Below are 26,591 nucleotides of genomic sequence, written 5' to 3' on the forward strand. Positions count from 1 at the left end.
CCCATTGTCTGGGTCAAGATACCGATTCAGACAAACACTGACTGATGATGTCTTTATGTATATATACATACCTCTTTGAACACCGCGCCACAAAGGAGGTTCTCAGGATTGTGACGAAGATGTTGTCAGGATATGTACCCACGTCTTCATTTTTTCGGCGGCAGCACAAGGTCCAGCGACGAGCTCATACTGGCCATCACCACGATGTCATCGTCGCTTATGTCGTCGCCGAGTGTCGCCGAGAGTGCCATCGGCACACGCATCTGTCAGCATTTTGATAAACCTCCTCGCTGCTCAAAATTTGCCATCACCAGCGTCCCAATTTGTCTTGTTTGGTGTCATCGACAGTCGTCCTTCTTTGTGTCCTTGTCAATCGAGAAGTCCAACACCATCAAACCGGCCGCCTACCGTCGACTTCCCTTTGTACCCGAACAAGCCTCACAAAGATAGCAGACATGGAGGCCGCAACAGGACGACATGACGAAGTCGAGGTCGAGTGGGCCAGGCTTTTGGCCAACCTGGAGTCCTACAACAGACAAACCGCCTCCCAGACCGTCTCGAAGTCCCTTGAACCCCCCGAGCGCACCCAGAGCATCCAATCTGCAAGAGAGGACCCCCAGACACACCAGCAATGTGCACGGATTGACCTCATTGACAACGCGAAGGCGCAAGAGCCAGCGACAGACAGCCACAAAGCCAAGTATGTCGAGAGGCATACGAGGCCAGATGGAAGTCTCCTTCCATCTGCGTTTGCCAACGACTTCACGCCGCGGCCGACTCGTCAAAGACGGGCCAGAAAGACTGGACACACGGGGGTCTCGCCTTGGGCGCGCCAGGCGATGGAGACGAGGTGGTTGCTGTCTCTGCACCAGTCTCGTGAGAAGGACAACGGCCCTCCGACACCCATCCACCAGCCAAGACCATACCCTGGTGGTGTGACGAACGCTGTTGTCAGAGAGCGTTTGGGCGTGGTCGGCGCTCACTGGACATCTCCTGCCCAGGACCTGTCTGACGCGGTGGCTCCGATGAGGGCGTCGCGTCAGTCAGGTCTGGCGGGAGATGCGAGCCCGGCCACGGGGATGAGCCATGGTGGGACGTCTGATCTCGCAGGGTCTAGGCCATCAGACAGCCGAGATGGCACGATGGCAAACGCCGGTGCTGAGCAAGAAGAGGTCTACTTTGCAGTAGACAGACCGTTTACCCTCTACACCATCGCCGGGGAGAAAAGAACCGTCAACGAGCTCGTTTGGCGCCTTTTCGACATCCCAATCTTCGGCTGGACGCCAAGATACCCTTTCATGTCCGCCGCCCCTCAACCAGGCCAATTCCAGCAGGACCCAGGAGAAGTGTACGTGTCTCGGGATGTCAGTTACTACGGCAGCGACCGTGAGACAGCAAACGAGACCGACTTGAATGCATCCCGGGTTGTCGCAAATTCACCCGATAATGAGGCGCATATGAGCCGGTTGCGTCTGACGAGATCCGAGCCACTGCACGATTGGCCACGGCGGAGTGCCATCGATGATTACTATGAAGAAGACTCTGACGACGACGAGCCGACGAGACCCGGCCATCATCGCCGAAGACATCGATAAGTTCTTTCCGGAGACGACGGGTTTCGCAAAATACTCTACACTGCCTGGTCAAGATCGGTTGACGCTGAACACAGAAACGGAACTTGGGCAACAAATACCAAGCAACTCGTCTAAAGAACGATAGAATTGATTTCCTGTCGGATGCAGAAGCAGATCTGAAACGCAGCACCCCGTGGAAACATTGCAAAATGGGATGAGCAAATTTTGAGCCTTTGACAGAACCTGGAATGGTGAGATGAGGCCGGGGGAAGACTGGCGAGGGAGCGATTACCAAAAGTTTCGATGCAGAGGAAGAGGAACAGGAACGGGGCATCCAAGACAAGTGTCAACACCAACCCTGGAGGATTGTGTTGCTTGCAAGGCCCGTTTCTCTTTTGTACGAGTTCAAGACACTTACGAGAGGCTCGATGCTATGGGAAATGGAGCCAGAGAGAGAGAGAGTACTAATAAAAAGGCGCAGCACCATGCGCGGGCAATCAAACACACCGATTTTTGAGAACTGATTGTTTCTTTTTCGTATTGCTGGGAATACCATGCTACAAAGATGCACTTGCTCCCATAGTAAAATCCGATGACCTCCCATGCCACAGCGTCAATGTGGTCGAAGAGCCAACTGTCAGCTCCGACCACGTTACCCTGCAGCCGAGGCCATACCGTGTCTAGCTTGCGACACCCTCTCCCCGCATCCATCAAACGTGCTTCACCAAAAGCCTCCGAGGGTCATCTCTCTACGCCGGGGAAGAGACTTTCGCGCCGTTTTTTGTTTGTTTTGGTTCTCATGTTCGATGCGTCAGAATCCTCAAGTGATAAGCCGATCTAGCGGAGACATCGAACCCTTCTATGAGGAAGCGATGGCCTTCCGTCTCTGAGCACCTCGCTGTCTGGAGTTCAGTCTCTGGGAGACACCCAACTCCTCGGCCTTGGTGACGGCCTCCTCGCCTTCCGTCAGGATCAGCTCGATGTGGCACGGGTTGGACATGTATGGGTTGATACGGCCGTGGGCACGGTACGTTCGGCGACGCTGCTTGGGGGCCTGGTTGACTTGGATGTGCTTGACGATCAGGTTCGAGGTGTCGAGTCCCTTGGTGTCGGCGTTGGCTTCGGCGTTCTTGAGCAGACCGAGGAGGAATTCAGCCGACTTGACTGGGTGACGGGCCTTGGAAACACCAAACTGCTTGCCTGCGTAGGGAGAAAAAAAGATTGTTAGCCCACATGTACATTTTGTTTGAAGTGGATGTGCGCGTTGGAATTTTAAAAAAGAACGCCCCAAATCTGGTCTTTCGACCGTCCATTATCTTTGCAGACGAGAACAGTCAAGGTGAAACCATTGACGATATTCAGATTCATGACCGTTTGTGTGTTTTCCAGGTTCTGTTTTCAATCGGTGGCTTCATACCTTGTGCGCTTCGGCCGGTGCTGCCGGCATATCTTCTCATCGGGACAGCCTCCTTCAATTCCTGCACATTCTCGAGGTACTTGACGGCGCGCTCGAGCTTCCAGCCGTTGATGGCCTGGGCGGTCTCGCGGGTGTTCTTGAAGCTGACTCGGAGGTAGCTGCCACGGCTCTTTGCCGATTTGGCGCTGGGAATGCGGTCGGCGGGGGCGTAGCGGACCTGCAAAAATATTTGTGAGTGCTTGCATCTTCTCAGACAAGACATCCGGATCGTCTTACCATCTTGTCGGTTGTGTGGTGGAAAGGAGATGGTCCTGTTTATCGGCTTTGTCGATTGATCCTCGTCGAAATCGACTTTGCCAGAATTTGGGATGTGCGAAAAGCCAAGACTGCGATTTCACACAGTTGAAAGGGAAAGTGTACCGAATAATTTTGTCACGTGAATGTCTTGGCGTTCCTGCATTTTCAGCCTCGTGAGGCTTTGCCAAGTCGGGGGAAGTTGTGGCGTTCTAGACAGTCATCAACCATCCGCACGCCGTACAACGCGAGCTGGTCTTGAAGCTGTCTTGAGAACTTGAATCCATTGTTACGAGATTGAGCATCGTGAGCATCATGATACAAGACGGTTACGTCGGTAGTTGTCCAGTTGAGGCCCATTTCAAACTGGACCGCCACACTTCCAAACATTGAAAGCCTTTCCTCCATACTCAGCATTCTGCTCCCAGTACCAGAAACTCCTGTCCATGTCCTCGCCTAAGTAAACGCTTTGTCAACCTCAGCTCGATCATGGTCCGATGCGGACCACTGTAATCCCGTGTTCTATTCAGAACCAGGCCGGTAATCGCCGCCTTCAGATTCCTCTGTTCCTCCCCGTATTAGGGGTTTGCTGCGCAACCACTCGTCGTCGTCGTCTTCTTCTTCTTCGTCATCAATCTCCTCTGGATTCTGCATGATCTGTGCCTTTGATTGAATATGCGTTTTCTGTTTCCGAGGAAGGGGACTTCCACGACTCGTAGCAGCCACCAGTGAAGAACGTTCAACCGATGGCAGTACTTCCTCGGCATCTTCGAAATGGTCAATGTCGTCTTCGTCGCTTTCGTCGCCTTCATCATCAGTGGAGACCAAAGCCGCTCCGGCAAGTTGACTACTCTTGTGTTTTGGCGTCGTATTGGGCTCTGGGAGTGATTTACCGGCGATCTCATCGTATCCTGGGTCGCCTGGCATGACCACCCGGCCATTGACAATTTTCGAGCCAGGCTTCCGCCCCCGTCGACCTCCCGTTCCTGATAGCTCTGACAGCAATGCATAATCTGAAGTGTACTTGAAGAGGTCTGGCGTTTCGGTATGTCCGTTGATAAGCCTCATATACATCCTCCATTGCTCGAGCGTCGCTGGCGTCCGGGCGGCGTGGTACTTCCCAACCTCAATACCATTGATTGTTTGTATGTCTAGGGCTTCCACTCTGGTGTCGGCCCAAAACCATCCCAGTTGACCTGGTTTTGGTTCTTCGATGCGCTCGTCGGTCTCGCTTGCATATCTTCGGCCTTCGTCGATAGCTTCCAAATCAAAGTCCAGGCTCGGTCTAACCACCGTATGTTCACGACCACTACGCTTGAATTGAGCCTGGCCGATCCATAGTTTCACTGCTGCGGCTTCGTATAACCTACCCAGAACCCGGTCATAAGAGATCTCATATCTCTTAGTTGGGTCATGTAAGTAGTACCAGGTACCATAATCACCCGTACCAACAGGTCGAAATACAGTCTTGACCTCCTCTTGTGGCACTGGCGCAGGTAGCACCGTCTCGGCGGCATTCGGATCATGATTTTGCATCGTGTAATGACGTCGTATGTCCAGAGTATATGCCCTGCCCACAAGAGTGATTGAGGACGCAGCAGAAAGTAAGGGTGTATCTGGTAAGACGTCTTCTGGTCGGATGTTTAGCAGATTCAGTCTGATTGAATCCACGATCATGACATCAGTACATTTCTTCATCTTTGCCGTGGATTTGGCGTGGGGAGTTATTCTGACTGTATCCCCTGTCATGATGAATTCTGGACCTATGTAGATTCCTTTGCACAAGATGCTTGCACTAGGCCATGTTCCCTTGAACCACCACTTCTCGTACAACGATATACTCGTCATACATGTCAAGGCCGACATAATAGAGTGATGCCATTCTGAACGGGGGTTCCCATGGAGGAGCATCTGCCATTGACTCAGAGGGCGAATATTCCGGAGCGGGACATATCGATACTGCTTGGATGCTGTTTTATCAATCTCATTGTTTGGGTCCGGGAAGGTCTCGACACGGAAGCCAGAAGTGTTTAGAGAAGTACTCTTATCTGGAAGTGTTTGAATGTCCGGGAAGTCAACAGGACCATCTGTTGCAGTCGTCGTTGGTACCTGGGTGACAAGTCCAGCCCGCCACCGTGGAAAACCGTGGAATTGCTTCTGGTCGAATGAAAAGAACTTGAACTCGCGCTTCTCGGGATCTAGCATCAGATAGTGGGCGTCGAGAAAATGCGGCGTCCAGAGGACGAGCTCACCCAGTCTGGGCACGAAGGAATGTTGTTGCGAGATCAAGGTGAGATGTTGCTTGATCAGCTCAACTCCATACTTCTCCTCCTTTGCGAACTCCTCGTGCTCTGCTCTCCAGTCTAAAGAATTAATTTCGCGAATGTCGTCTTCGATTCCTTTCTTGGCACCCTTGCTATTTTCAAGTTTTCTGAGATACCCTTTGTAAACATCTTCGTTTCCCTCCTCATCCACGGCGTAGGGAGCTCCGGCCGGTTTTAAGTGACGCCGCGGCCTTCTGGAAGGTCGGCCCGTCATACTGCCTCCGGCAGAAGTTGATCCTGATGTATTATCAGATTGATATCCGTTGTGTTCGCTTCTGCGCAGGGGAACAAGTCGTTCAAACTCGGTAGGGCGTGGCCTTCGCGACTCGACGGGTCGTGGGAGAGGCTTTCCACAGTTGACACATCTACAGTCACCCTGTTTGCCGGACATCAGCCATAAGAAGTGAATTTCAAACTTCACAATGGAATCATAGTAGTTCCCACTAGGGTGGCCAAACAATCGTTTCCACACTTGGCTGCCGCTGAGTTGGTCCAGCTCAAATAAGGCGTAGCCCTCGGGAAGTTTGTCTAGGTAGTAGTCAACACCGGGGACCAGGTCATGCTGTTGCTTCTTCCAAGTTCTGGCCAACTGAATCAAGTAGCGTTCTTCTGAACTTGGGCGGTATCTGCCTTTCCAAGCGGTGTTACAGGGCCAAGTTTGGGGTTGCCCGTCAGTGAATGGCAATATTGGGACTTTCACCCATGGCCCGCCTTTCTTTCCAATCGTGTGCCACTTGCGTTGCTCTGGTGCAGTTGAACTCATCGTTGAAAGCAATGCACTGACACGGCGACTTGCGCGCTGTTGTTGTTATCGATTGGCCGTTGATATACCACGATGCGCCAGCCTGTGTGAATTATTGGCAGTAGTTTGCTTTACGCGACATCCCAAGCATGACAATGGTCTGTTGTAACCATGCGAAGAGTGGTAGGCGCATGGAGAACGAAGGCGTGTCGACGGGCATGATCTAAGATCTGAGAGGCGATCCAAGGACAATGAATGGAAGTTAATGTTCAAGTGCAATGAGAGTCAATGACAGTCGCGATGTGGTTTACATAATTTAATATCCAAGGCTATGGTGGTCATGATTCGACAGACATTTCAAGTCAGGTCACATATATGTATATGTCATTACAACCAGAAATAAAACACCCTACTAGACCGCAATCATGCTCCGGGCACACTGGCACCAGGAATCAATGTCCTCATCAAGCCCACATGTATCTTTTGCCGCCCGATTGGCACAAACCTGCTCAGTCCATCGTTATCCATATCACAATATATCTGCCATTTGTGGGTTCTTGGATCTTCCACGGCTGTGAAATCTTCTGTCTCATCAAACGTGATGCCTTGTTCATCCTCAGTCCAATCCCAAGGCCCGACATGATGGTCAATGCTTGCGCTTTTGTTTCCATACTTTAGTTCCATAGTGTCCTTGTCCACGTATAACCAGTTCAACAAAGGAGGATCATCGCGAACCTGGCTCACAAGGCCAATCGGTATCGGCACTCTCTTGACTGATGTTAGTTGCCAACGAGGATGGGTGATTGCAGGGACAGGGACGGATCGCTTACTTCGTTGTCCGGATACTCAATGTAGAAACACTCGGCCACATAGCCTTCTGGGCATGGATTCAACGCTTCAGTCGGCCCAATCCATACCCGATCATCTCTCAAGACCAGCCTCTTGTCACGTATCTCTCTTGTGCGAGAGCTTTCGACCTCGCAGTGTACATCGATGTGGAATTTCTTCATTCGTCTTTCATCTTTCTGGCGCTCATCGCGGGTCTTTTGTGCGGAGATGGCTTGGGCGACGCCAGTCACAGTAGGAATCGAGGTCAATATGAGCAATCCGATGACCATCTTGAGGCGAGCTTTCAGGATTTGTAGGTTATCTTATGGAGGCCTGGGTGTGACAAGGCGAATCTCTGGGGATGCTGTCGCCATGTTATGAGCATTAGATGCTCTTGCGCGGGATATGGTTGCCGTCGACACAAGTTGGCACCGGCTGTAGAAAGCTGGAAAGCCTGCGATGGTGCCAGTGACGTTACATACTTGGGGTTATTTAATCAAACAAATGACGAAAATAACCGTGTCTGACGGGGAAGTAGATCTCTGGAATGCAGTTCCTTGGCCAGTCTACGAGTAGGAGGCTGGTGAGGCATGATGACAGTAGGCTGATTCTGGCACGAAGCTGGTCAGAAGCCTGTATCAAGTCAAACGCAAAATCATGGTAAACATCCATCATATCTCTTATGTATTCTCGGATGTACTCTGTAGGCGCGACCCAAACAAATGGAGAGGCGCTTTTGAAGCCTGGATCAAAGTTTATCCGGAACTCTTGGCATCAAATCCAAATATTCTTTACCCTTGAATCCGGACAAAGGACTTCTTGACATTCTTAAGGCAAGCTTGCAATCCGCGCAGAATATGTATACACCGGATCATGATTACGTCGTAGTATGAACGCTTTGCAGCTACTTTCTCGGTCTACAGGCCTCAAATCAAGGACCACGAAGCCTTCACAGCCAAACCAAGCGCCAACCTCTGGACAGTCGATAAATACAAACCCTATTAGTCCATCTTCAGGTCAGAAACGAAAAAGAGAAGATGATGTGACCGCAACAACTTCGGTGTCACAGGATGCCCCAACAACGCTCTCCGAAGATGAGATTCGGCAGTATCAAAAGAAGCACAAGATTAAAATTGTGGATTTGAATCGTTTTCGTTCCGCTGGCAAAATCGAAGAATCACGAAAGGTGCAAAAAGAACAATCGCGCATTTTCCCCCAGCCTCTTGTCTCATTCAGTCAACTCTCTCGGTACAACGCCAATAAATCCCTTGTTCGCAATGTGTCGGAGCAGGCATATTTCCAGCCTACAGAAGTACAAACGGCAACCATTCCTTTACTCCTAAAGTGCCTGTCAAATGATGACAAGAACCCGGATCTGTTAACAATCGCACCTACCGGGAGCGGAAAGACCCTCGCTTTTCTCATCCCACTGATAGACAAGGTGTCCAGAAGCCACCGAGAGCAGTCCGACAGCACCGAGAAACATGTTAGTGCCATCATCCTGGCTCCAACAAAAGAGCTTGTATCGCAAATTGTTGAAGAAGGGCGAAAACTGTGCGCAAAGACAGGTGTACGAATAACAGCCACGAGGAAGGGGATGAGACTATTCGGGATGCAAGAGTCAGCCGTGGAGGATGATGAGTCGGATGATGAGTCGGATGATGAGGATCGTGATGATGATGAAAGAGACGATGAAGAGAGCCAAGGCGATCATCCCAGAGAATCTGCCACACTGACCAAGGCCGACATCATCGTTTCGACACCTCTGAGTCTTGTTCATACGCTTTGCCCCTCATGGGAAGAGGACGAGACAATACCGCCCAACCCTCTCCCAACCGTGGAAACACTCATATTCGACGAGGCAGATGTACTTCTGGACCCTCTCTTTCGTGCGCAAACACTCGCAGTCTGGTCGGCATGTACATCTCCCACTCTACGAATCAGCATGTGGTCGGCAACAATTGGCTCAAACGTCGAAGAACTCGCCGTGCAAACCATTCACGATCGGCAGACAAGACTGAAGATCCGCAGGAGCAATCGGCCACCTTTACTGCGGACGATTATCGGGCTCAAGGACATCAGTTTGCCGACAATATCACATCGTCTAACGTACACTGCCACCGAATCTGGAAAGTTGCTGGGTATGCGCCAATTGCTCCATCCATCTCGCTCGGGGACGACGTCGTCCGGGAAAGACGGCAACCAGGTCGCAGCTGCGGCACCGCTTCGACCACCGTTCCTCGTCTTCACCCAGACGATAGACCGAGCACAGTCGTTGTACGATGAGCTCAAGTACGACATCCCAGCTCCCGCAGGAGGGTCCTCGCGAATCGCCGTGCTGCACTCGTCTCTGCCCGCACACACACGCTCGAGCATCATGCAGAATTTCAGGCTGGGCAAAATCTGGATTCTGATCACGACCGATCTTCTGTCGCGCGGCGTCGACTTTCGTGGTGTGAACGTGGTGGTCAATTACGACATCCCGAACACGGTGGCCGGATACGTTCACCGTGCCGGCCGGACGGGAAGAGCCGGCCGCGAGGGCGGTGTCTGTGTCAGCTTCTACACCAAGGAGGACATCCAATACGTCAAGGGCATTGCCAACGTGATCGCGGCAAGTGAAAAAGCCCAGACTCGTCACGAGTCTGGCGGCGGAAGCAGGAAGGCATCGACATCGACTTCCGACGGGCAGGTGACTGGCGGAGAGGGCTTGCAGCCGTGGCTTCTACACGCGTTGCCGACCGTGTCGAAGTCTACCAGAAAGGATCTCAAGCTCCACGGCGTCCAGTCCCGACGTGCCATCCACGCCGACGACGACGAAAAGACCAAACGTATGAAGCGGAAAGCCAGGATCGGCACGCAAAGCGGCTACGAGCGGCGAGAGGTCAATCGGAAACGGGCCGCGATAGTCCATAGCATGCAGGAGAAGAGCAAGAAGCAGAAAAACACAGACCACCGGACAGCTGAGCAGGAGAACGGGGATTGGGAAGGGTTCAATTGACCGCCATACTCGTACTCGTACTCGTACTTGGGGTGACGTTGAACGTGGCCAAGTTTTTGTTTTTGTGTAGTGCGTTTCGATGAGCGCTTCCGCAACACCGCTTCCGCGGTCCCTACAGGTAGGGAGGTATGTAGGTACCTACGGTACCGCTGCCGCAGGGTCCGCATGAGAGTTGCTCTGTCTGATACAATAAATGAGGGCACGTAATCCACCAGTCCGTAGTCACCACATACCATCATGTGTTCACTGTACCATACCTGCTTTTTTTCGACGTTGGTGTCCTCGACCAACCCGGTGTTCGGATGCATGAATGGAGCCTTGAATGTACGGATGGAATCATCCGGGTAAGACAAGAACGTGTGATGTCGGTAGGGGGGTTTTGTACAGTGGACGTCCAGTAATAATAAGTGTCAGGTGAAGTGAAAGGCGTGGTAAGGCTCGACGCTCGAGTGGACAGTGGACGAGTTGTTGTTTCTTTTTTGACCCTGACATTCGACCTCCCCTGTCTTTTGCAAGGGCCTCGTGAGCGGTCCCGACCAGAAAAGAGATTGGACGTTCCGGTTGAGAATGCCGACAGACGCACAAGTTTGTGTCTTTCGGATTCTTCATTCAATTGTCCGGAAATTGCTCGCGTCCGCCTTTGAGCGAAAGTAAAAGTTTCCCCCCCCCTCACCTTACTTCACCTCACCTCACCTGATGCTTTGTACCACACAACCGGGTTACTGTACTGAGCCGTACACGTCCACAGAAACTTTAGGTAAGTAGGTAGGTAGGTACCGTGGGTAGGCAGGTGAAGTGGCGGTTGTTTCTTTTCGGAGCCGCAGCGGGAAATGCCGTCCTTTCTGTAAAAGACAAGGAAAAATCGAATGCGCGCGTTCAAGCACAGTACGGCCATGATTACTATACTACATTTTTCCAAGTGCTGTGCTTCCGCTCGAACGAGCGGAAACGATCTCTTTGCGGTCCCGGCGGTGCGACTACTGACTGACTTGATGCTGCGGTACCGTACGGTGGCGAGTTCACTGCCAAACATACAGCAAGTCGCTGGCGGAGGCAAAACGGCGGCCAACGCTGTTCCGCCGGAACAGAACACTGCTGCACCTATACTCCCGCTCCATAGTCCATACTCTACACTCCTCTCGCGAACACTCGTACACAGAATGAGGAAGGAAAGAAGAGGAAGGGAAGAAAAATACCCTCTCCGAATAATACCCGAGTACATGCAATACATACTACCGAGTAACGGATCATCAAAAGTACCTAGGTACCCTGTACCTGGTATTGCAGGTTACAACAATATCATGCCACGGCCCTTGTACTTCCCGTCGGATGTTCTCCCGTTGATCAAATACTTGGTATCAATGTTCTTGGGCACCAGTACTGGCCATGGACGGTTGACCACCTGCAAACCGTCCGATGCCCAAACACCTCCAGTGCTCCAGATTAACACGACTGGCGAGAGTCACCGAATTTCCGGTCAGCTGTTCTTCACTCCTCAAACCCGACAGGACCACACAAGTCATGGGCCATTGTGTGTGCAGAGTTGAAAAATTACAATACACCTACTAGACGATTCTCACGCCGGTCCGTCCCTGGACAGCATTGTACCCGACGCCTCTCAGATTCCAATTCCCCTCTGGCACCTTCTCATCCATCGTGTTACCCGCACGATCGGTCGCTTTGCTCCAGATACTCACGTTTTCAGCCGGTTGGACCTCAACGTCCTCCACTTCCCACAGCACCCAACTAAACTTTCCCCTGCTGTCGCCCTTACCCTTGTTGGCCGGATGCGTGGTTTTCTCGTCCCCGTCATCCAAGATCCTCGCGTCCATCCATGTGTTTCCCTTGTCGATGCTGACCTGCACGCGCTCCACCGGGCCTCCTTTGCCATGCGGGATCGCGTACCCAGCTATGCGTACGCGCCCGTGCCTGTCCCGCTTCACCTCATCCCCGTCATGAGCGGGAACAGTGACGACGGAGTTGACAGGGTTGTCTTGCATGGCGGGCGTGCTGTCCCAGACACCCAGCTCCTCTGCCTTCTCAGGAGACGTGGCCTCGGCGGGTAGGATCTTGTAGTCGTGCTGCTGATAGTGGTTTTGCGATTCTCGGGAAGAGACGATTATTGTGTCAAGCCACTTGACGCTGCGGGCTCCGATGATACCCGGGATTATTGCTCGAACCGGTCCACCGTGTCGGGCCGGGAGAGGTGTGCCGTTCATCTAGCCAAAAAAACAAAAAAACCGAGTCATTTTCGATATCTTCTTCTCCTGTCTCAACCAAGGGTTGTAGGGATCAAACGATACGTCCATGATATCAACACCAGGGAAGAGGTGTGGCGGTGGACGGAATCGTAGGAGTTGGACAGTCCACTTACGTGCAGAGCGAGAAGTGCTTCTCTCTCGGGATCCACGACCACCTCCAACGGCACGCTGGATCCGTACCACTCGTCCTCTTGCACCTTTGTCGCATTACATTCCAATTGGACATGTAATCCGTCATACTCCTTCAAGTATCTCTTCGCACTAAGCCCACAGTCGACGAGGACGTCACGTAAAAGGGGCCCTGTCCAAGCGGCGTTCATCCTGCATTTCGCATGTTCGTCAGTACAGGGTACTTTGAACTCGAAAGGGGAAAGCCGAAGCCGGGTTCGCGGACTGCTGCTGCTGTTGTTGTATGCCAAAAAAAAAACAAAGCAATATGTGAAAATAACCAAGACGAGAAGAAGAGGGGGTTGGAACTTTTCGTTCTCTCTCCTTACACTGCACCATCTCCCCAATCTACTCCAGTGACCTCCTTCACCCTGCTCCGGAGCTCGTTGCGACGGTTCCCTGCGCACTGCAAGGCACATATGACTGTGTGTTGCCTGAACTTGTGCCCGAGGTCGTCCATGCTCAGTGTAACGTCGATAGGGGTGGGGAGAACGTCACTAGACCCCAAGGCCGGCTCGGACCTGATCGCCAGCTTGTGCGTCGAGGCATTGATGTATTGTATGGGCCCGTGGTTGCGGTCGTATGCTTCAGGGTCAGGCGTGCCGGGGCGTTTCGACGCCGTGAGGGAGCTTCACAAACCGCCATTCTCAGCGTTCAAGTCCCTTGAACCCACGTCTGTAATGGGGTGCCATCCATGATCCGCTTACCTTTGTACTAGTTCCTCCGCGGGAGGTTCTCTGTTCACGGGCTCCTCCACGGTGCCATCTCCTGGTGAACCCATTGATCATAAATATCATACCTCGAACCAGTAGGCAATTGATCTTTCCCAGTCTAACAACAACACTGGTGTCAGTAGCTCAAGAGATAGGATATAAGTTGGAACTGTAGGCTTGACGTCGAGAAGCGCTTCGGTCTCCGCTTTCAGGATTGACGTCATCCGTGCTAAAGCCTCAATATGGTACTCGAAGGAGGAATCTCAATGGTGCTTTAGTAACAGTAAGTGATTTTGTTCTCTGACAAGAGGCAGGCTATGACCGTCGCTACTAAAGCAGTAAGATTCCTGAATGTTTTCCATCAAGCTATCCTGGATGCTGTCCTAACCCCTGAGGCGCCTTGCTCTCGGTCTTGATCCAAACGTCCCTTGAAAAACACACCAATGCAATACCACCACTGGAAACGCCACTTATGCCAACTCGACCTCGCTGTGCCTAAGAAAATAAAGATTCATTACTTGAGAGGGGAAACTCTACTTCTTCCCCTTCTTGCCTTTGGTCTTTTGTGGGCTCTCATTCGTTCCCAAGATAGTGTCAAACGTCATGTTTGGATCCGCCTCAAATTGGATTGCTTGGTGGCTCAATGTCGAAGTTGGCCGTGAGGCTGACCGGGATGCTGACGCATGAGCGGGCTCTAGTCCCAAGCTGACTGAGCTCCTGTCATGACTGACACTTCGCACATCAGAGTACGTTGGCGAGGATGGCCTCAGGAGTGGTGAGGCGTACGGACTCAAATAAGGTGACTCCGGTGGGTTGAGATATTGTGGAGGGGCGATGGGAGGATCCAATGGCAGGATTCGTGGACTGGATGTACGGCCCAGGTGCACTTGCTGACCTTCGTCTTCTTTCGCGTGTACCCATGCTGTGGCTGCTGTCCAGCAGTGACTTCGTGCGTAGATTGTTTCGACACTCTGATCGATCTGTTCGGCTGTCCAATCAACGGCAACACCACTTTTGTCGACAAAGGACAATGACCTAAATCCTGACGAGTCTTCCTTCATCCACGGTCTGCCTCGAGGAGCAATGCACAAGAAGTATTCAACTCCATCGGTGTATTTTAGATTCCGCGCATCCACAACTACCAAAGGGAGTGCCTGTAGAACGGCATACAAAAAGAGCCATTGTCCACACCGGGCATCGACAATTTGATCGAGTACCTTTCCGTGGCCTAAACGGCGCTCATAGCCAAAAAACTCTTGAATAAAGGGACTTGCGTTGATTGAGGTCCGGTTGTATGATCCCAACAAGACTTCGTTGACCTCATTTTCTCGCAATTTTTTGCTTTGCAATGCCGTCTTGTCCGAAATTACCACATGTGTACGATTGAAGCTGTGGGAGAACTGTGGCAGGAGAGGCGTATCGAAGGGCATGGGAGGCAGAACTGGAGGCGTTGCCCGGTCATATTCGCTCTCAACGCGCCTGATCGCATGCTGAATTGTCTCGTTGAGGTCACTAGTCTCAGCATCATCAGCCATCGGAGGCATGTTGGCAGTCCTTGTGGTTGGGCTTGTTCGGTCGACGAGAATGTCATACAAATCAGTAAAATCTTTGTAGAGTTCTTTCAGAAGGACTCTGTTCAGGCCGTTCTCTTCGAAGTTGTTCTTCTTAGAGGACGCCTTCGGTGGCCAAGATCCATATCGACGGCGGTAGTAAGACAGCGTGAACTTTCGAAGATCGAGGAAGGCCGCTTTCCATTCTTTGAAACGAATCATCTTGGCCTCGGTAGAGGACTGAGAATTTGCGATACCCGCGAACATCGACGGGAAGTCGAAATCGTTCAACTTTCCGGTGAGGTTGACTAGCTTCTGCTCTAATTCCAATTGTGCACGTTCCAGACGCGCGACGGTAGTGGAGGTTATCTTTTCGAATTTTGGGCTTTTGATTGCCTTGATGTCAGCCAACTTACCCACAGCATGTGTGAAGCCTTCGTTGTATAAAAGCCACGACCTAAGTTGCTCTCCCAACACGATGGCCTCGATTGTTTTTTCTCTGCTCGAACGTACGTCCCCCAATCTCAACTCTTCACAATATCGTGCGAAGCTCGAAGTCGGCACTTCCCCAAATGTTGAACCGTCGGAATTCGTGAACGAAAACCGTTTTAGGATGGTGCTGATGCCCATCATGATCGAAAACACAGTTACTTGTCTCGGGGTAGCCACCAAAGCACCGCCGGCAAGAAATGCGAAAAAGTTACGGTAAAGAACAACCAATTCAAGGTCGTTGCCTTGTGGTTCTGTTCCAGGGAGGGATAGATCCGTGTCAAAGCCCAGAGGGAGGTAGACGTGCTTTTGGTCGTTGACGAAGGTGTTAGCACTAGGCACGGAAAAGTTCAAGGAAGGTCTAGAGGCCGTCGAGCTTGCTTGTGAAGACGGTCGAATGCCCTGCGAGGTAGTGGTCAGTTCTGCGAGAGCGAGCTGAAGTTGCTGCAGATCATCGTCATTCTCGACCGGAGATGTCGGACATGCAAATCGCAGATTGACAAGCGTTTTTGAATCCATCAAGAGTGACGAATGGACTTTGAAACATGGACCTTTCTTCGACGAAGGTGGGTAGAGATAGATCAGGGTATCACCCTGGTCGCTCCACGCCTCCGGTACCTGAAGAGCTGTCAGTGACCACTCTAAATGACTAGAAACTAGCTGACTACCTTCTCTCCTTTCATTAAGGGGGTTAGATCATAGGGTATCAATTCTCGCAATCCAGCAATCCAAGCTTGCGCATATCCTTCACCATTATTCCGTCCTCCTGGTTTTGTGAGTGCCCAGCTCTTTTTCTTGATCCTCCCGGATGGTACCGCCGATGGTGGACCGGCGCTGTGGATTGCAGACGTGCCTGGCGAAGCTGGAAAGACAGGAGTCTGAGGCCGACTCCGGCTCTCCTCGCGACTCTGTACAAGGGTCAGACTGGCAGGACTACTCGCCCGGCTGCCGAGTCTGCTGTCTGGTCCACTTCTTTGGCTACTCGGAGGTCTGAAGACACCCTCGTCAGAGACAAACGGAGGGGGCATAAGAGGCGGAAGGTCATTTTCGATACTGAAGTCGGAGGACGCAGCAGGACTATGTTTGTGCAGCTTATGGGGGCCTCCCTCGCCAGGGTTTGCCGATGGTTCAGACTGGAGGTAATGGGAAGCATGAGCATGTGGTTGTTCATATGCTTTGTCGTCTCGTGTGAGTGAAAGGGAGAAAATGGAGGAAATTCGTTTCGCCATTGTGCCCTACTGTCCAAACCTGCAGTGTCTGGGGAAAGTCAGGTCCTGCGCTGTTAGTATGGAGGACGTTGTGAACTGTCCACTTTGTGTCGACGATGGTCAGGCGGTATCAGTCATGTCCTGCCCGCGAACTGCACTCATGCAGTGTCACAGACATCAAGAGGGTCGCACAGCGAGTAAGGAATGCAAGGGAAAATTGCTCAACCAGGATCGGGCATGAATTGAAAACTCGCCTCAGTTTGGACTGGGACGCAAGATGACGATGCGCATTCGCGTCTGGAAGGCCTTGCGATTCGCAGCGCTTCTGATGGGCCGCGTGAGGACTCTCTGCGGAGCATGGTAAGCGAATTCAGGCATTGTCGAGCCTCCATCAAAAGCTACAATGCCGATTCGACCATGCATTCTAGTTAGGGTGAGGCGCAGGGGGAGATGTCGGGAACCAGGCATTCCAAAACCACGACTTCGGTGCGTGCCAGGGGTTTGGCACTCCCGCGCCTTGATATGGTGAGCATCAGCCCCTCCCATGCGGAACGAGCAATATATATCATATTCTGACCAACAAGCCACCCACACAGATGTCAGGATGGCTAACGAGGGTGGCTTGCGGTCCAGGGTGTCCTTGTTGGGTGGTGAGTCTGGAGTCTCATTAAAAGGGAGGCTACTAGGCTTGTCTCAACCTCTTTCCCGCTGCTTAAAGTGCCGCTAACAGAACTGCCGCCCCAGGCGATACTTTTATCCGTCGCAGAGGAATCACGCTGGTGAACACGGAGTACGTATGTCTCTAACAGCTATGGCGTAATTGTCTGAACACGCAATAGGGGGATGAAAATGCGTAAGCAATCAAGGCGAGGGGATCAGATACACATCCTCGCAAGTTTACAACAGGGGCCTTTGTGCGGCCTTGTACGAGCTTTGCGATTGTCTGGCAAAGCACAACCTCGGACTTACTGAGTCAGCTGCACGATCGACGAAAGACGACAACCCCAGATCGGGCCACCTCATGTCGACTCCGGAGTCGCTGGGTATTTTACCCTGCGCCCATTCTGCTTCATCATTGGGATAATGTGATGGCTTCGACTCAGGTAAAAGTCGAGTCGCCGCTCCACACAGGTCGACTTGTTCAAAGGCTGGAGAAATCCAGCGCGCAGCTGCTATCTTGATATTCGGCAGTGCTACGCACTTCAAACGAACTCACGACATCGATGCAGTCTCGCAGTGTCGTTGCACAGGTGATGCTGGAACGTGAATTTTGCGTGATTATCCAACCTTCATTTGGCCCGTACAGGATTATCTGGCCACGGCTTCTAATAGAACCATACCCGAACCACGAATACATCCTGTAGGTTGTTATCAGCGTGCTGACTGCTCACACTGCCTCCTCGACGCGCCCCCTTCCCGACCAACGACAGCGCCCTGGGATGGTTGTCTTTTCGCGTGCAGATTGCGCTGTTGGGAAATGGAAGCAAACGCGATTGTCTAGGATCGCTGCCTCTTTCCTGCCTGCGATGCATTGCTGATGAGCTATTAGGCAAGTTCCACCCTTGATTAGGGGCATCTTATATTTATTTGTTATACTCGCAGAACCACGGCGACAGTATATGCCTTGTGCCCTTCTAGTAGGCACAGAACAAAAATCAGTATAACCAGTGGGAGACTGGCTGTTTCTTGTTTCATCATTCAAGAACATCACCTCTCCAGATTACTGGTTCGACTTTGGAATGACGTGCCCCTTTAGGCAAATGCATCGAATAATCATTGCTAGAGGAGGCTGCTCTGGGGAGACGCATTCAGGATAAAAGTACATTTCTATCTTCAGTCCTGCTCACTGAGTTCCGCGTCGAAGTGCAGTCTCAAGCTTTGACGCAGCACTGATACCAGGTACAGCCCTGTAGCAGACCCCCGCGGGTTGTCTGCTCCTCGTCTCTTGTCCGTCTCAAGAATAGGTATTTTCCATTTCGAGTGGCGGTCATCCCAGATCGAACTACGGAGCACTCGATACACCGCATTCTTTCCTCATTTCTCCACTCACATGATTTCGCAGCAGACATGCTCATTCACTCTGTCTCCTAAACGACACAGACGAAAAAAAGAGAAAAAGCCAAAAAGAAATGTGCATCAACCCGGAGTCGAACCGGGGTCTAGTCGAGATCGCTTTTGAGGCTGGCAACGACCAATTCTACCGCTGAACCATTGATGCTGATAGAGGCCCGATTCCAAGCTGAAGTGGATCGGATTGATTTGTGTGTTGATTGTTGAAAGAAAATCTGCATATTAAAATTATATCCCAAAAATAATGCTGTGGGGTGGGGGTATTTAGTACCTTACTAAGGTAAAGCTCCACCTAACGAGCTGTACTTGTACTAACAACAGATCGAAAATAAAAATCTTAATCTGAACTCGTTAGACCATGCATGAATGAATTGCGTACTTTCTACCGGTCTGGACGAAGCACAATGCAGTTGCCATGGTGATATCATCATGTATTTAACTTATTAGTCAGGCAACCCTCAGATATTAAGGTGTCTGGATACCTCTGCGAAGGATGTAGGAGGTAGGTCTAGTTATTCTGCCGAAACCGTACCTCGAATTCGACGCCGCCAAATACCCCGAGCGCAGGATACAAATCACCATCGCCCATTAATCCATCAATCCCCTCGTCACGCTCGTCTCGTTCTTCGTCGATTTCCCATTCCCAATCCTTGTTCGTGCGTCCGTCGCGCGTAACGAACGCGGTAGTCTTCACTTTCCCCGGTCCAGATCCAGCAGGTGCCGGTATCGGTGTCGTCGAGAAGCGCATACCTACCTCGATGGTCTCGCCGGGTCGAAAGGCCTCGACGAAATCACGTCCGCCCCACGGATCGTTGACAAAGCGCCGTCCGTCGTCGCCGTGCACGCCGATGCTTGCGCGATGCCAGCCCGGCAGCCGCCACGGAGGGTACGGCTTGGCTGCGTAGCCAATGGCGATACCCGAGTTGGCATTGGTGATCTTGTACACGTGGATCTCGAACGAGATTGTCTTGGACCGACCGGTGATGGAAGGGTGGTCGACGGCCGCAAAGTACAGTGGGATACTCGACATGATGATCGTATCTTGCTGAGAGGTTGACGTGCGGATGGACCATGTCGTTGGCGTCTGTTGGCGGAGAGAAAAGTTTCGACTGTTGGGTCCTACAAGTTGCGCCGGCGGCCGTTCGAGCGTCAAGTGGCCTGCCGCTGCAAGGCTGTGGATCTCGCGCGATGGAACGGAGGGCGTGTAGACAGGGTGCTGGGCGCACCATTCGTGGGCGCGCGCGGCCGAGTCGTAGCTTGCATTGTTAGTCGGAGAGTAGTCTTGTGGCAAGGGCGGAGGCGGGGGGAGCAGTGCTGTGTCTGGGATCACCGTCCAGTCGTGGTAGGGTGGTGGGTTTCCAGGAGGCGGTCCAGATGGAGGAGCGTACGTGTCTTCGTCGCCGTCATTCTCTTGTACGCGCTTGGTGAAGTGGGGAGGAGGTCCAGGAGGAGGAGCAAAGTCGGATTGTATATGGGTTTGGTGAGACGGAGGTGGTCCCGGAGGTGGGCTGTATTCGTCGTTTGTGGTACTTGATGAGGAGTGTCCGAAGACACGGCGCTTTTCTTCCGCGGTCGAGTACTCGTCGTACTCTGAGTTTGTCTGCGGGTTATCGGTGCCGACATCGACTTTGCCCTTGAGAGATCTGAAAAAGCCCATATTGTGCGGTGAATGCTGATCTGGTGTGAGGGTTGTTGGTTGGTGATATTGCGGTCATCAGTCAGCTGTGTCAAACTCTCAACTTTCAGAGCGATGCCGCACAACGTCAAGTCCCAAAAATCAAGACTTTTGGCTTTATACCTCACCCAACGAACATTATACTTGTTCAAGAGAGGCTTGGACAATGAAGAACACAGAAATATGGACGGAGTGTGGGTGTTAAAGGACACGCAGATACTGTGAGTAGCGGGGTATGAGTGATACTGGTCTAAGCCACAATGACCTCTTTCCGGAGTCTTGGAATCTCGTGAACTCTTCTTTCACTCCCTTCTTATCACCTGTATGATGCTGCTTGATAACTTCTATTATGTAGAAACGTAGCAGCCTCAGTGTGCTCAACTGAGCTTGTATGACACTTACAGAAACCAATACGCTCTCATTGACGCTTACAAGATCCTGACTCGTAGTTCGATAAATGGACTTGGAGCCTGACTCGTTTAAGTCCGACTAACCCCGCAAAATTTTTGTACGCCAGACAAAAAAGTTGTATTTGCAGAAGTGCATGTTCTTCACCAGCACATAGTATCAACGAGACTGGTGCACTGCAATTTTTGTATGTGCAGTCACATCTGATGTCTCGCTAATCCACATATTGCGGCAGACATGCCTCCGACCACCTCAGCTTTCGCAGCGCAACTGCGCACGATTGCTGCGAAGTCCACCAACGAGTTAGACCTCCGCGCACGTCGAGACGCTCACGCCGAATCGCTCATCTTCGATCGCCCGGTTGCTGCAAAACAAGACTGGGATACGATATATCAGATATGTGTTGAGGGGTTTCATGAGCTATGCGTGCTCGATTCGAGACTGCGAGAGTTCGACCAAAATCTCTTCAGCCCCCAAGCCAAGGAGCAAGACAGAGAGCAATTGAACAAAACACAAAATGAAGCACTAGGAGTGGTAATTGAACGCTGTCTGGCTATTCTCGGATCCAAAATCCTTCTAAGACCGGGTGTAAGGGCTGTGGAATGGCTTGTTCGAAGATTCCGAGTCCATGTCTACAACACAAGTGTCCTGCTTGCCACCTTCCTCTCTTACCACGAAACACCCGTCTTCCGAAATCTCTTGAGCATCATCCCAGCAAACAAGATTGTGAATGAATGGAAGTTTCTGGGACCATACCACAATACCGCAGCCAATTTACCGCGCCACACCATAGTTTATAGCGCCACGCACAATGACGCCTTTTTCTCATATTTCAACAACTATGTTCTGCGGACATGTCAAGAGGGAGCTGGACATCCACAACTGCTTCGCTTTTGGGGTACACTCGTGGTGGAAGCGGTGACAGGAAGACTCAACCAAGTTCGAAGTGGGCGAAAAGAGGTGGAAAAGCAAAGGTTAGAGGACGCTTTGATAAAGATTGTCCCTGTGCTCGAGGAAGGATTCGAGATCAAGGATAGCCCTGAGGTCACCGTCACTTGCTTCACCATATCGCTCCTTCTAGCAAGCAATTCCAACCTGCAAGACGCGGTTATCGATTCACTGATGAGATCAGTCGCTTCGCATATTCAACCCGACAATCCAGACTCAAAAGCCGCGTTGGCTTGTCTAATTGTACTCGTCACCAGGAAACACGAACCAAAAGTGCCAAAAAAAGTGCTAGAACTTCTCATCAAGCAGCGTGACTTGAAATTAAGACTGTTGGAGCTCAAAGAACAAGTCCCCATTCCTTCCTGCTTGGAGGTTTTGGTCAATTCTTCTCTCACTGGTCTCAAGCAGTCGAACTTCGACTCTCGCCTTGCATTTGTGGAGCGATTGTTTGAAGTGACCTTGGGGTTAGTGGACATACAGACGATCAGCCGCTGTCTTGCAGTAATCCTACGAAAGCTCGAAGGAGCAGCTGGAACTCCGAGCCGGGAATACTTGACCAGCCTCCTACGAAGGCTTAACGATAACCCAAATTTCTCACCAGCCTTCCCTGAGGCCATCCAACTAGCTGGAAAGTCATTGGGAGACATCGAGGAGGTTCTCGAAACCGCAATTGAGTCGATGGACGATGTTCAGATGATTGAGTCCAACCAGATGGAACTCACTGATCCAGCACCGGAGAACTCCTTTGAATCTGAGAAGCTTGATTCAATGTTGGCACGTTTGCCGGCAGAGTCGGTGGATCTGTCGTTTCTAGCTATGAAAACTTCTCCTTTGTTTGACCAGCTTCTTCAAGCCTTTGCACTCTGCCACAAATCCGAAGACGCTCTTGCGCGATTCGAGGCTCTGCCGCTTTGGGGCAACAGTGTTGACCAGCCGTCAGACCTAAAGACGAGCTTCTACTTGAGAGTGGCCCTCAAAGCCTCCGTGGCACCCCACCAGGTTGTGGCACTCAGAAGCCTGTCCCATGGTCTCGAACGTGCTTCTCATGCCCCCTCGCAATTGCTCTTCCCTTATTTGACGATACTTCTGGCTGACCCAGGGCAGCCTGTGAGACGAGGAGCTGCAGCATGTTTGTTGGGTCTACGGAAGAGCCTGGCTAAGGATACCACCGAGGCCACCTCAGAGACTACAGAAGTTTATGATGGCTTATCTATGAAAAACATGAAGCGTTTACCGACAGGTCAAGCACTCAAGCTTCTTGACCAAGTAGTCATTCCAAACTTGGAAGAGTGCATACTCGAAGCGTTGCATATTCATCGGGTGCTCGAGACCGCATTTAACAGTCTTTCTCGGTCATCCTCATCAGGGACAAAGACTGCAAATGTTGAACTGAAGAAGAGTTTGAAGCACGACCTGTTCGACCAATTGATTTTGTGTGCGACAACAACTCCTCTTACCAAGGTCAAGCTTCGTGTCATCGAGTTACTCGGTGGCGTCCAGAAAGTGGGCAGTACGAGCACGAGCAGGGCCCTAGCACCCGTGCTAAAGACCTGGGCAACATTGAAAGACGACGAAGCTGAAGCTGTCGCTACCGCGGAGGATCTGTCTCTTGCGCATATCGACGCTGTTATGGTGCAGATTATCAATGGTCGCAGTAAAGAAGCAGTAGAACAAGCTCTTGAGATGCTCAAAGAGGCGAGCTCGCACATGAGAGTCGCTTTAGTGACTGCCTTCTTTGATCGATTGACGCTCATCTGGAAGGATGTGCGTCGCGAGTCACAGATCTCATCTGCTGGACTTCTGTTTGACATGTCTTTCTCTGACAATCATGCCTTGGCCAGTGGCAGTCGAAATGTTCTTCAGTCAGTAACTCTCTCAACGGAAATTCTCGCTTCATTCTTCGAACTGGCGTCGTCAGGCATGTCAGACCTGCAGACCCTGGCTCCACCGAAAAAGAAAAGGAGAACTAGTCATGGCCGCGAAAGCCTGCCTCGAGAACTGGCACAGACCCTTACTCTCGTGGATTCCCGTTTGACCTTTGCGCTAGAAATTGTCGAAAACTCCAAGCCAGAAAACCATCCTCAATTACTTGGCGATTTGTTTGAAGTCCTAATTTCTCTGCGACGAACCGAGGATAGAGGAGTTCCGGCATCTCCCTACCTGACCACCCTGTGCCTGAGTAGCATTCTGTCAATTGTCAACGAGATACGACAAGCTCGGAAACCAGATCTGGATGTGTCGAAAATCCGTCCCGATCTGGTCATCGACTGCGCTCGCTCATCGGAGAACCCCCAGGTCCAGAGCACTGCCCTTTTGCTTGCTGCTTCTTTAGCCTCTCTGGCCCCCGATCGCATATTACACACTATAATGCCGATATTCACCTTCATGGGCCATGGCATCTTGGCCAAAGAAGACGAGAGATCTATCTACGTAACGAACCAAGCCATTGACCAGATCATCCCTCCCCTGGTCGCAACGCTAAAGAAGCAGGATGCTACCAATTTGGTTCTGTCAACATCAAGCCTTCTTTCGAGCTTCGTTACAGCATTTGATCATATCCCGCAACACAGACGCAATGCCTTCTACCAGAGACTGCTCAATAGGCTCGGTGCAGAGGATTTCGCGTTCGCACTTATTGCACTGCTTGTGTCTAGGCGACGGCAGCAAGATATGTCGATATTCCTCTCGAACTTGGTAGGCGATTTGCCGCCGTCCACGCAGCTTTCTACCCAGAAAAAGATTCTCGATCTAGTGGACGATGTCTTTTCGGATAACCCGCATAATGCAGATCCGCTTCTCAACATCACCAAAACCACCAAGAACGACCAGCGAGAAGAAATCGCCGAGGTCTTACTTACTACTGCCTCCAAGCTGCTTGGGTCTAGTGGCCTCATGTTTTCGGTTAAGCGTTTGCACAAGCTAGGCGAGTCTGAGGCTGAATCATTTTGGAAAGTGTACAGAGGCGCTCTCACTCAGATCTTGTCCATACTCAAGGACCAGAAAGTCAACCATCCAAGCTTGACTAGCACAACGAGGGATTGCTTAAGTGCACTTCTTGGGCTCCCGTCCCTGGCCGAATTACTACACATCATGCCTGAGATCTTGAGCGAGATGGAACATGCCGGTGACAAAGAACTGCAACCTTTGGCTTTGCGTGTCCTCGCTACACAACTTCAGCATCATGCTCCGAAGGATAGCCATACCCAGTCTGAGGCCATGGCATTGCTTCCTACCATTCAAACGATCATTGGGTCTTCGGAAGAAGAAGCTCTCCGTCACGCAGCGATTACACTATTGGATCGGATCGTTGAAATTTATGGCCGCAAGAGCCCCGACGCCATCATTGCTGCCTCTAATGTTCTCATTGAGGGCGCACACGGGTTGAACTCGCAAGACCCCAGGACTCAAGTCATGTCTCTTCTCTGCTTAGCTTCTGCAGTGGAAGCTCTCAAAGAAGCCGCTGTTCCAATCGTGCTTACTTCGATGTCAAAAGTTCTCGGCCTGTTGGAGGCCAGCCTGGCAGGCGATGTTGGCAATACGGAACTGCACAACGCAGCCTTCACACTTCTTTCATCATTCATATCACACGTCTCATTCATGGTCTCGGACGAGAATGCGGTCGAGATTTTGAGTCTGTGCCACAAGTCATCGGCAGCAGCACCCGAACTGGACCCATCCTGTAAGGAATCTAGAGTCGAAGCACTCGAGCTACTTGCCAAGAAGATCGATTTGAGCACCGTGATAGACAGTCTCAACAAGGTATGGAGTGGCGTCGTGGCAGACATAACGCTCGAAACCGTCACAGAGTATTTCGACCTGCTCTCTCGCGCTATTGATCGCAACTCTAAGCCTGCCGTGGTCCGCAATGCCGAGCCGATAACAACGTTCCTTCTTCAAGTGTTGGATCTTCGGCGCCTTGTGGCTTCTTCTTCCAGCGAAGTTGCCCTGTCTCTAGAGGACATCAAGCTCGTCGAGTCTCGACTACAGGATCTGTCCATCCCCTTCATCTACAAACTCAACGACACTGCCTTCCGACCACTCTTCGAGACCTGGGTTGACTGGGCGATCAAGCCGAATGATGTACCTGCCAACGCCAACGTGAAAACAGCAAGACAAACAAGCCTCTTTGGTTTCGTCAACCACTTTTTCGCCACCCTCAAGAGCATCGTCACCAGCTATGCAAGTTACGTTCTCGAGCCGGCCAATGCCGTTCTGAGCGCTGCCACCAGCGGCTCCACGAGCATGTCCAGCGACGACATGTCACTCTACAGATCGACATTAACCCTGTTGACCACGCTGATGGAGCACGACGCCGATGGGTTTTTCGCATCCCCAGGACACTTCTCACCTCTCTCGGACTTGCTCGTGTCTCAACTCACGCTCGCGTCCGCCAAGTCGAAACCACTGCGCGCCGCTGTGGGAGAGCTGGTCATCCCGGCCATTGTCAAGCTGGCCACCGCGACAATGGACACGCCGGCCCACCATCACGCCGTCAACCACGGCCTGTGTCAGCTTCGACACAAGAGCAGTGCCGCCGTTAGGCTCAGCGCCATCAGGACGCACTTGGCACTCACGCAGGATGAGAACGTGGGTGAAGAGTGGGTCAACAACGTCGTTGTCGGCGCAAGTACAGAGGGCGTCGGCGGAAGCGGGGAGACAATGGTCTACGTCAACGAGAGTCTCGAGGATGACGACGAGGAAGTCGAGCGCGAAGTGCGCAGGTGGGTGAACATGGTCAGGGAGATGGTTGGTGAGGATGTCTTTGAGGTTTGAGAAGCAGTAAGGGCGGTAGTAGGAGCAGCAGCAGTAGTAGCGTCTTCTGTCTGGTCATCTTGTTTCAAGTACCTACATAGGTGCTCACCCCCACTTCTCAGGTTGAACTTGGGTCAAGGGATGGGAGGTATATAAAACGTACAAAGTG

The 26,591-nt window shown here is 51.7% G+C and overlaps 9 protein-coding genes and 1 non-coding gene across 10 annotated transcripts; 3 read left to right on the forward strand and 7 right to left on the reverse strand.

Annotated features, from left to right (window-relative positions):
• Positions 1–455: 455 nt before the first annotated feature.
• PV08_03271 (uncharacterized protein) lies at positions 456–1,595 on the forward strand (the record flags this gene model as incomplete). Its single annotated transcript, XM_016377628.1, has 1 exon — positions 456–1,595. The coding sequence occupies one exon, from the start codon at positions 456–458 to the stop codon at positions 1,593–1,595; it is 1,140 nt and encodes a 379-aa protein (XP_016239198.1).
• Positions 1,596–2,433: 838 nt separating this feature from the next.
• PV08_03272 (60S ribosomal protein L17) lies at positions 2,434–3,253 on the reverse strand (the record flags this gene model as incomplete). Its single annotated transcript, XM_016377629.1, has 2 exons — positions 2,434–2,774; positions 2,992–3,253. 2 exons carry the CDS (start codon positions 3,251–3,253, stop codon positions 2,434–2,436), a joined length of 603 nt encoding a protein of 200 aa, XP_016239199.1.
• A 554-nt stretch (positions 3,254–3,807) lies between these two features.
• On the reverse strand, positions 3,808–6,372 carry PV08_03273 (uncharacterized protein; the record flags this gene model as incomplete). Its single annotated transcript, XM_016377630.1, has 1 exon — positions 3,808–6,372. The coding sequence occupies one exon, from the start codon at positions 6,370–6,372 to the stop codon at positions 3,808–3,810; it is 2,565 nt and encodes an 854-aa protein (XP_016239200.1).
• Positions 6,373–6,774: 402 nt separating this feature from the next.
• PV08_03274 (uncharacterized protein) lies at positions 6,775–7,469 on the reverse strand (the record flags this gene model as incomplete). Its single annotated transcript, XM_016377631.1, has 2 exons — positions 6,775–7,119; positions 7,182–7,469. 2 exons carry the CDS (start codon positions 7,467–7,469, stop codon positions 6,775–6,777), a joined length of 633 nt encoding a protein of 210 aa, XP_016239201.1.
• A 599-nt stretch (positions 7,470–8,068) lies between these two features.
• Positions 8,069–10,180, forward strand: PV08_03275 (uncharacterized protein; the record flags this gene model as incomplete). Its single annotated transcript, XM_016377632.1, has 1 exon — positions 8,069–10,180. The coding sequence occupies one exon, from the start codon at positions 8,069–8,071 to the stop codon at positions 10,178–10,180; it is 2,112 nt and encodes a 703-aa protein (XP_016239202.1).
• Positions 10,181–11,745: 1,565 nt separating this feature from the next.
• On the reverse strand, positions 11,746–13,390 carry PV08_03276 (uncharacterized protein; the record flags this gene model as incomplete). Its single annotated transcript, XM_016377633.1, has 4 exons — positions 11,746–12,399; positions 12,555–12,762; positions 12,939–13,238; positions 13,317–13,390. 4 exons carry the CDS (start codon positions 13,388–13,390, stop codon positions 11,746–11,748), a joined length of 1,236 nt encoding a protein of 411 aa, XP_016239203.1.
• Positions 13,391–13,855: 465 nt separating this feature from the next.
• On the reverse strand, positions 13,856–16,590 carry PV08_03277 (uncharacterized protein; the record flags this gene model as incomplete). Its single annotated transcript, XM_016377634.1, has 2 exons — positions 13,856–15,979; positions 16,030–16,590. 2 exons carry the CDS (start codon positions 16,588–16,590, stop codon positions 13,856–13,858), a joined length of 2,685 nt encoding a protein of 894 aa, XP_016239204.1.
• A 2,111-nt stretch (positions 16,591–18,701) lies between these two features.
• PV08_03278 lies at positions 18,702–18,787 on the reverse strand. Its single transcript has one exon. It is a non-coding gene; the product is annotated as a tRNA-Gly (tRNA).
• Positions 18,788–19,147: 360 nt separating this feature from the next.
• PV08_03279 (uncharacterized protein) lies at positions 19,148–20,296 on the reverse strand (the record flags this gene model as incomplete). Its single annotated transcript, XM_016377635.1, has 1 exon — positions 19,148–20,296. One exon carries the CDS (start codon positions 20,294–20,296, stop codon positions 19,148–19,150), a length of 1,149 nt encoding a protein of 382 aa, XP_016239205.1.
• Positions 20,297–20,959: 663 nt separating this feature from the next.
• On the forward strand, positions 20,960–26,443 carry PV08_03280 (uncharacterized protein; the record flags this gene model as incomplete). Its single annotated transcript, XM_016377636.1, has 1 exon — positions 20,960–26,443. One exon carries the CDS (start codon positions 20,960–20,962, stop codon positions 26,441–26,443), a length of 5,484 nt encoding a protein of 1,827 aa, XP_016239206.1.
• Between the last annotated feature and the right edge of the window lie 148 nt (positions 26,444–26,591).

Source organism: Exophiala spinifera, assembly GCF_000836115.1.
Source record: "Exophiala spinifera strain CBS 89968 unplaced genomic scaffold supercont1.2, whole genome shotgun sequence".
NCBI lineage: Eukaryota > Fungi > Ascomycota > Eurotiomycetes > Chaetothyriales > Herpotrichiellaceae > Exophiala > Exophiala spinifera.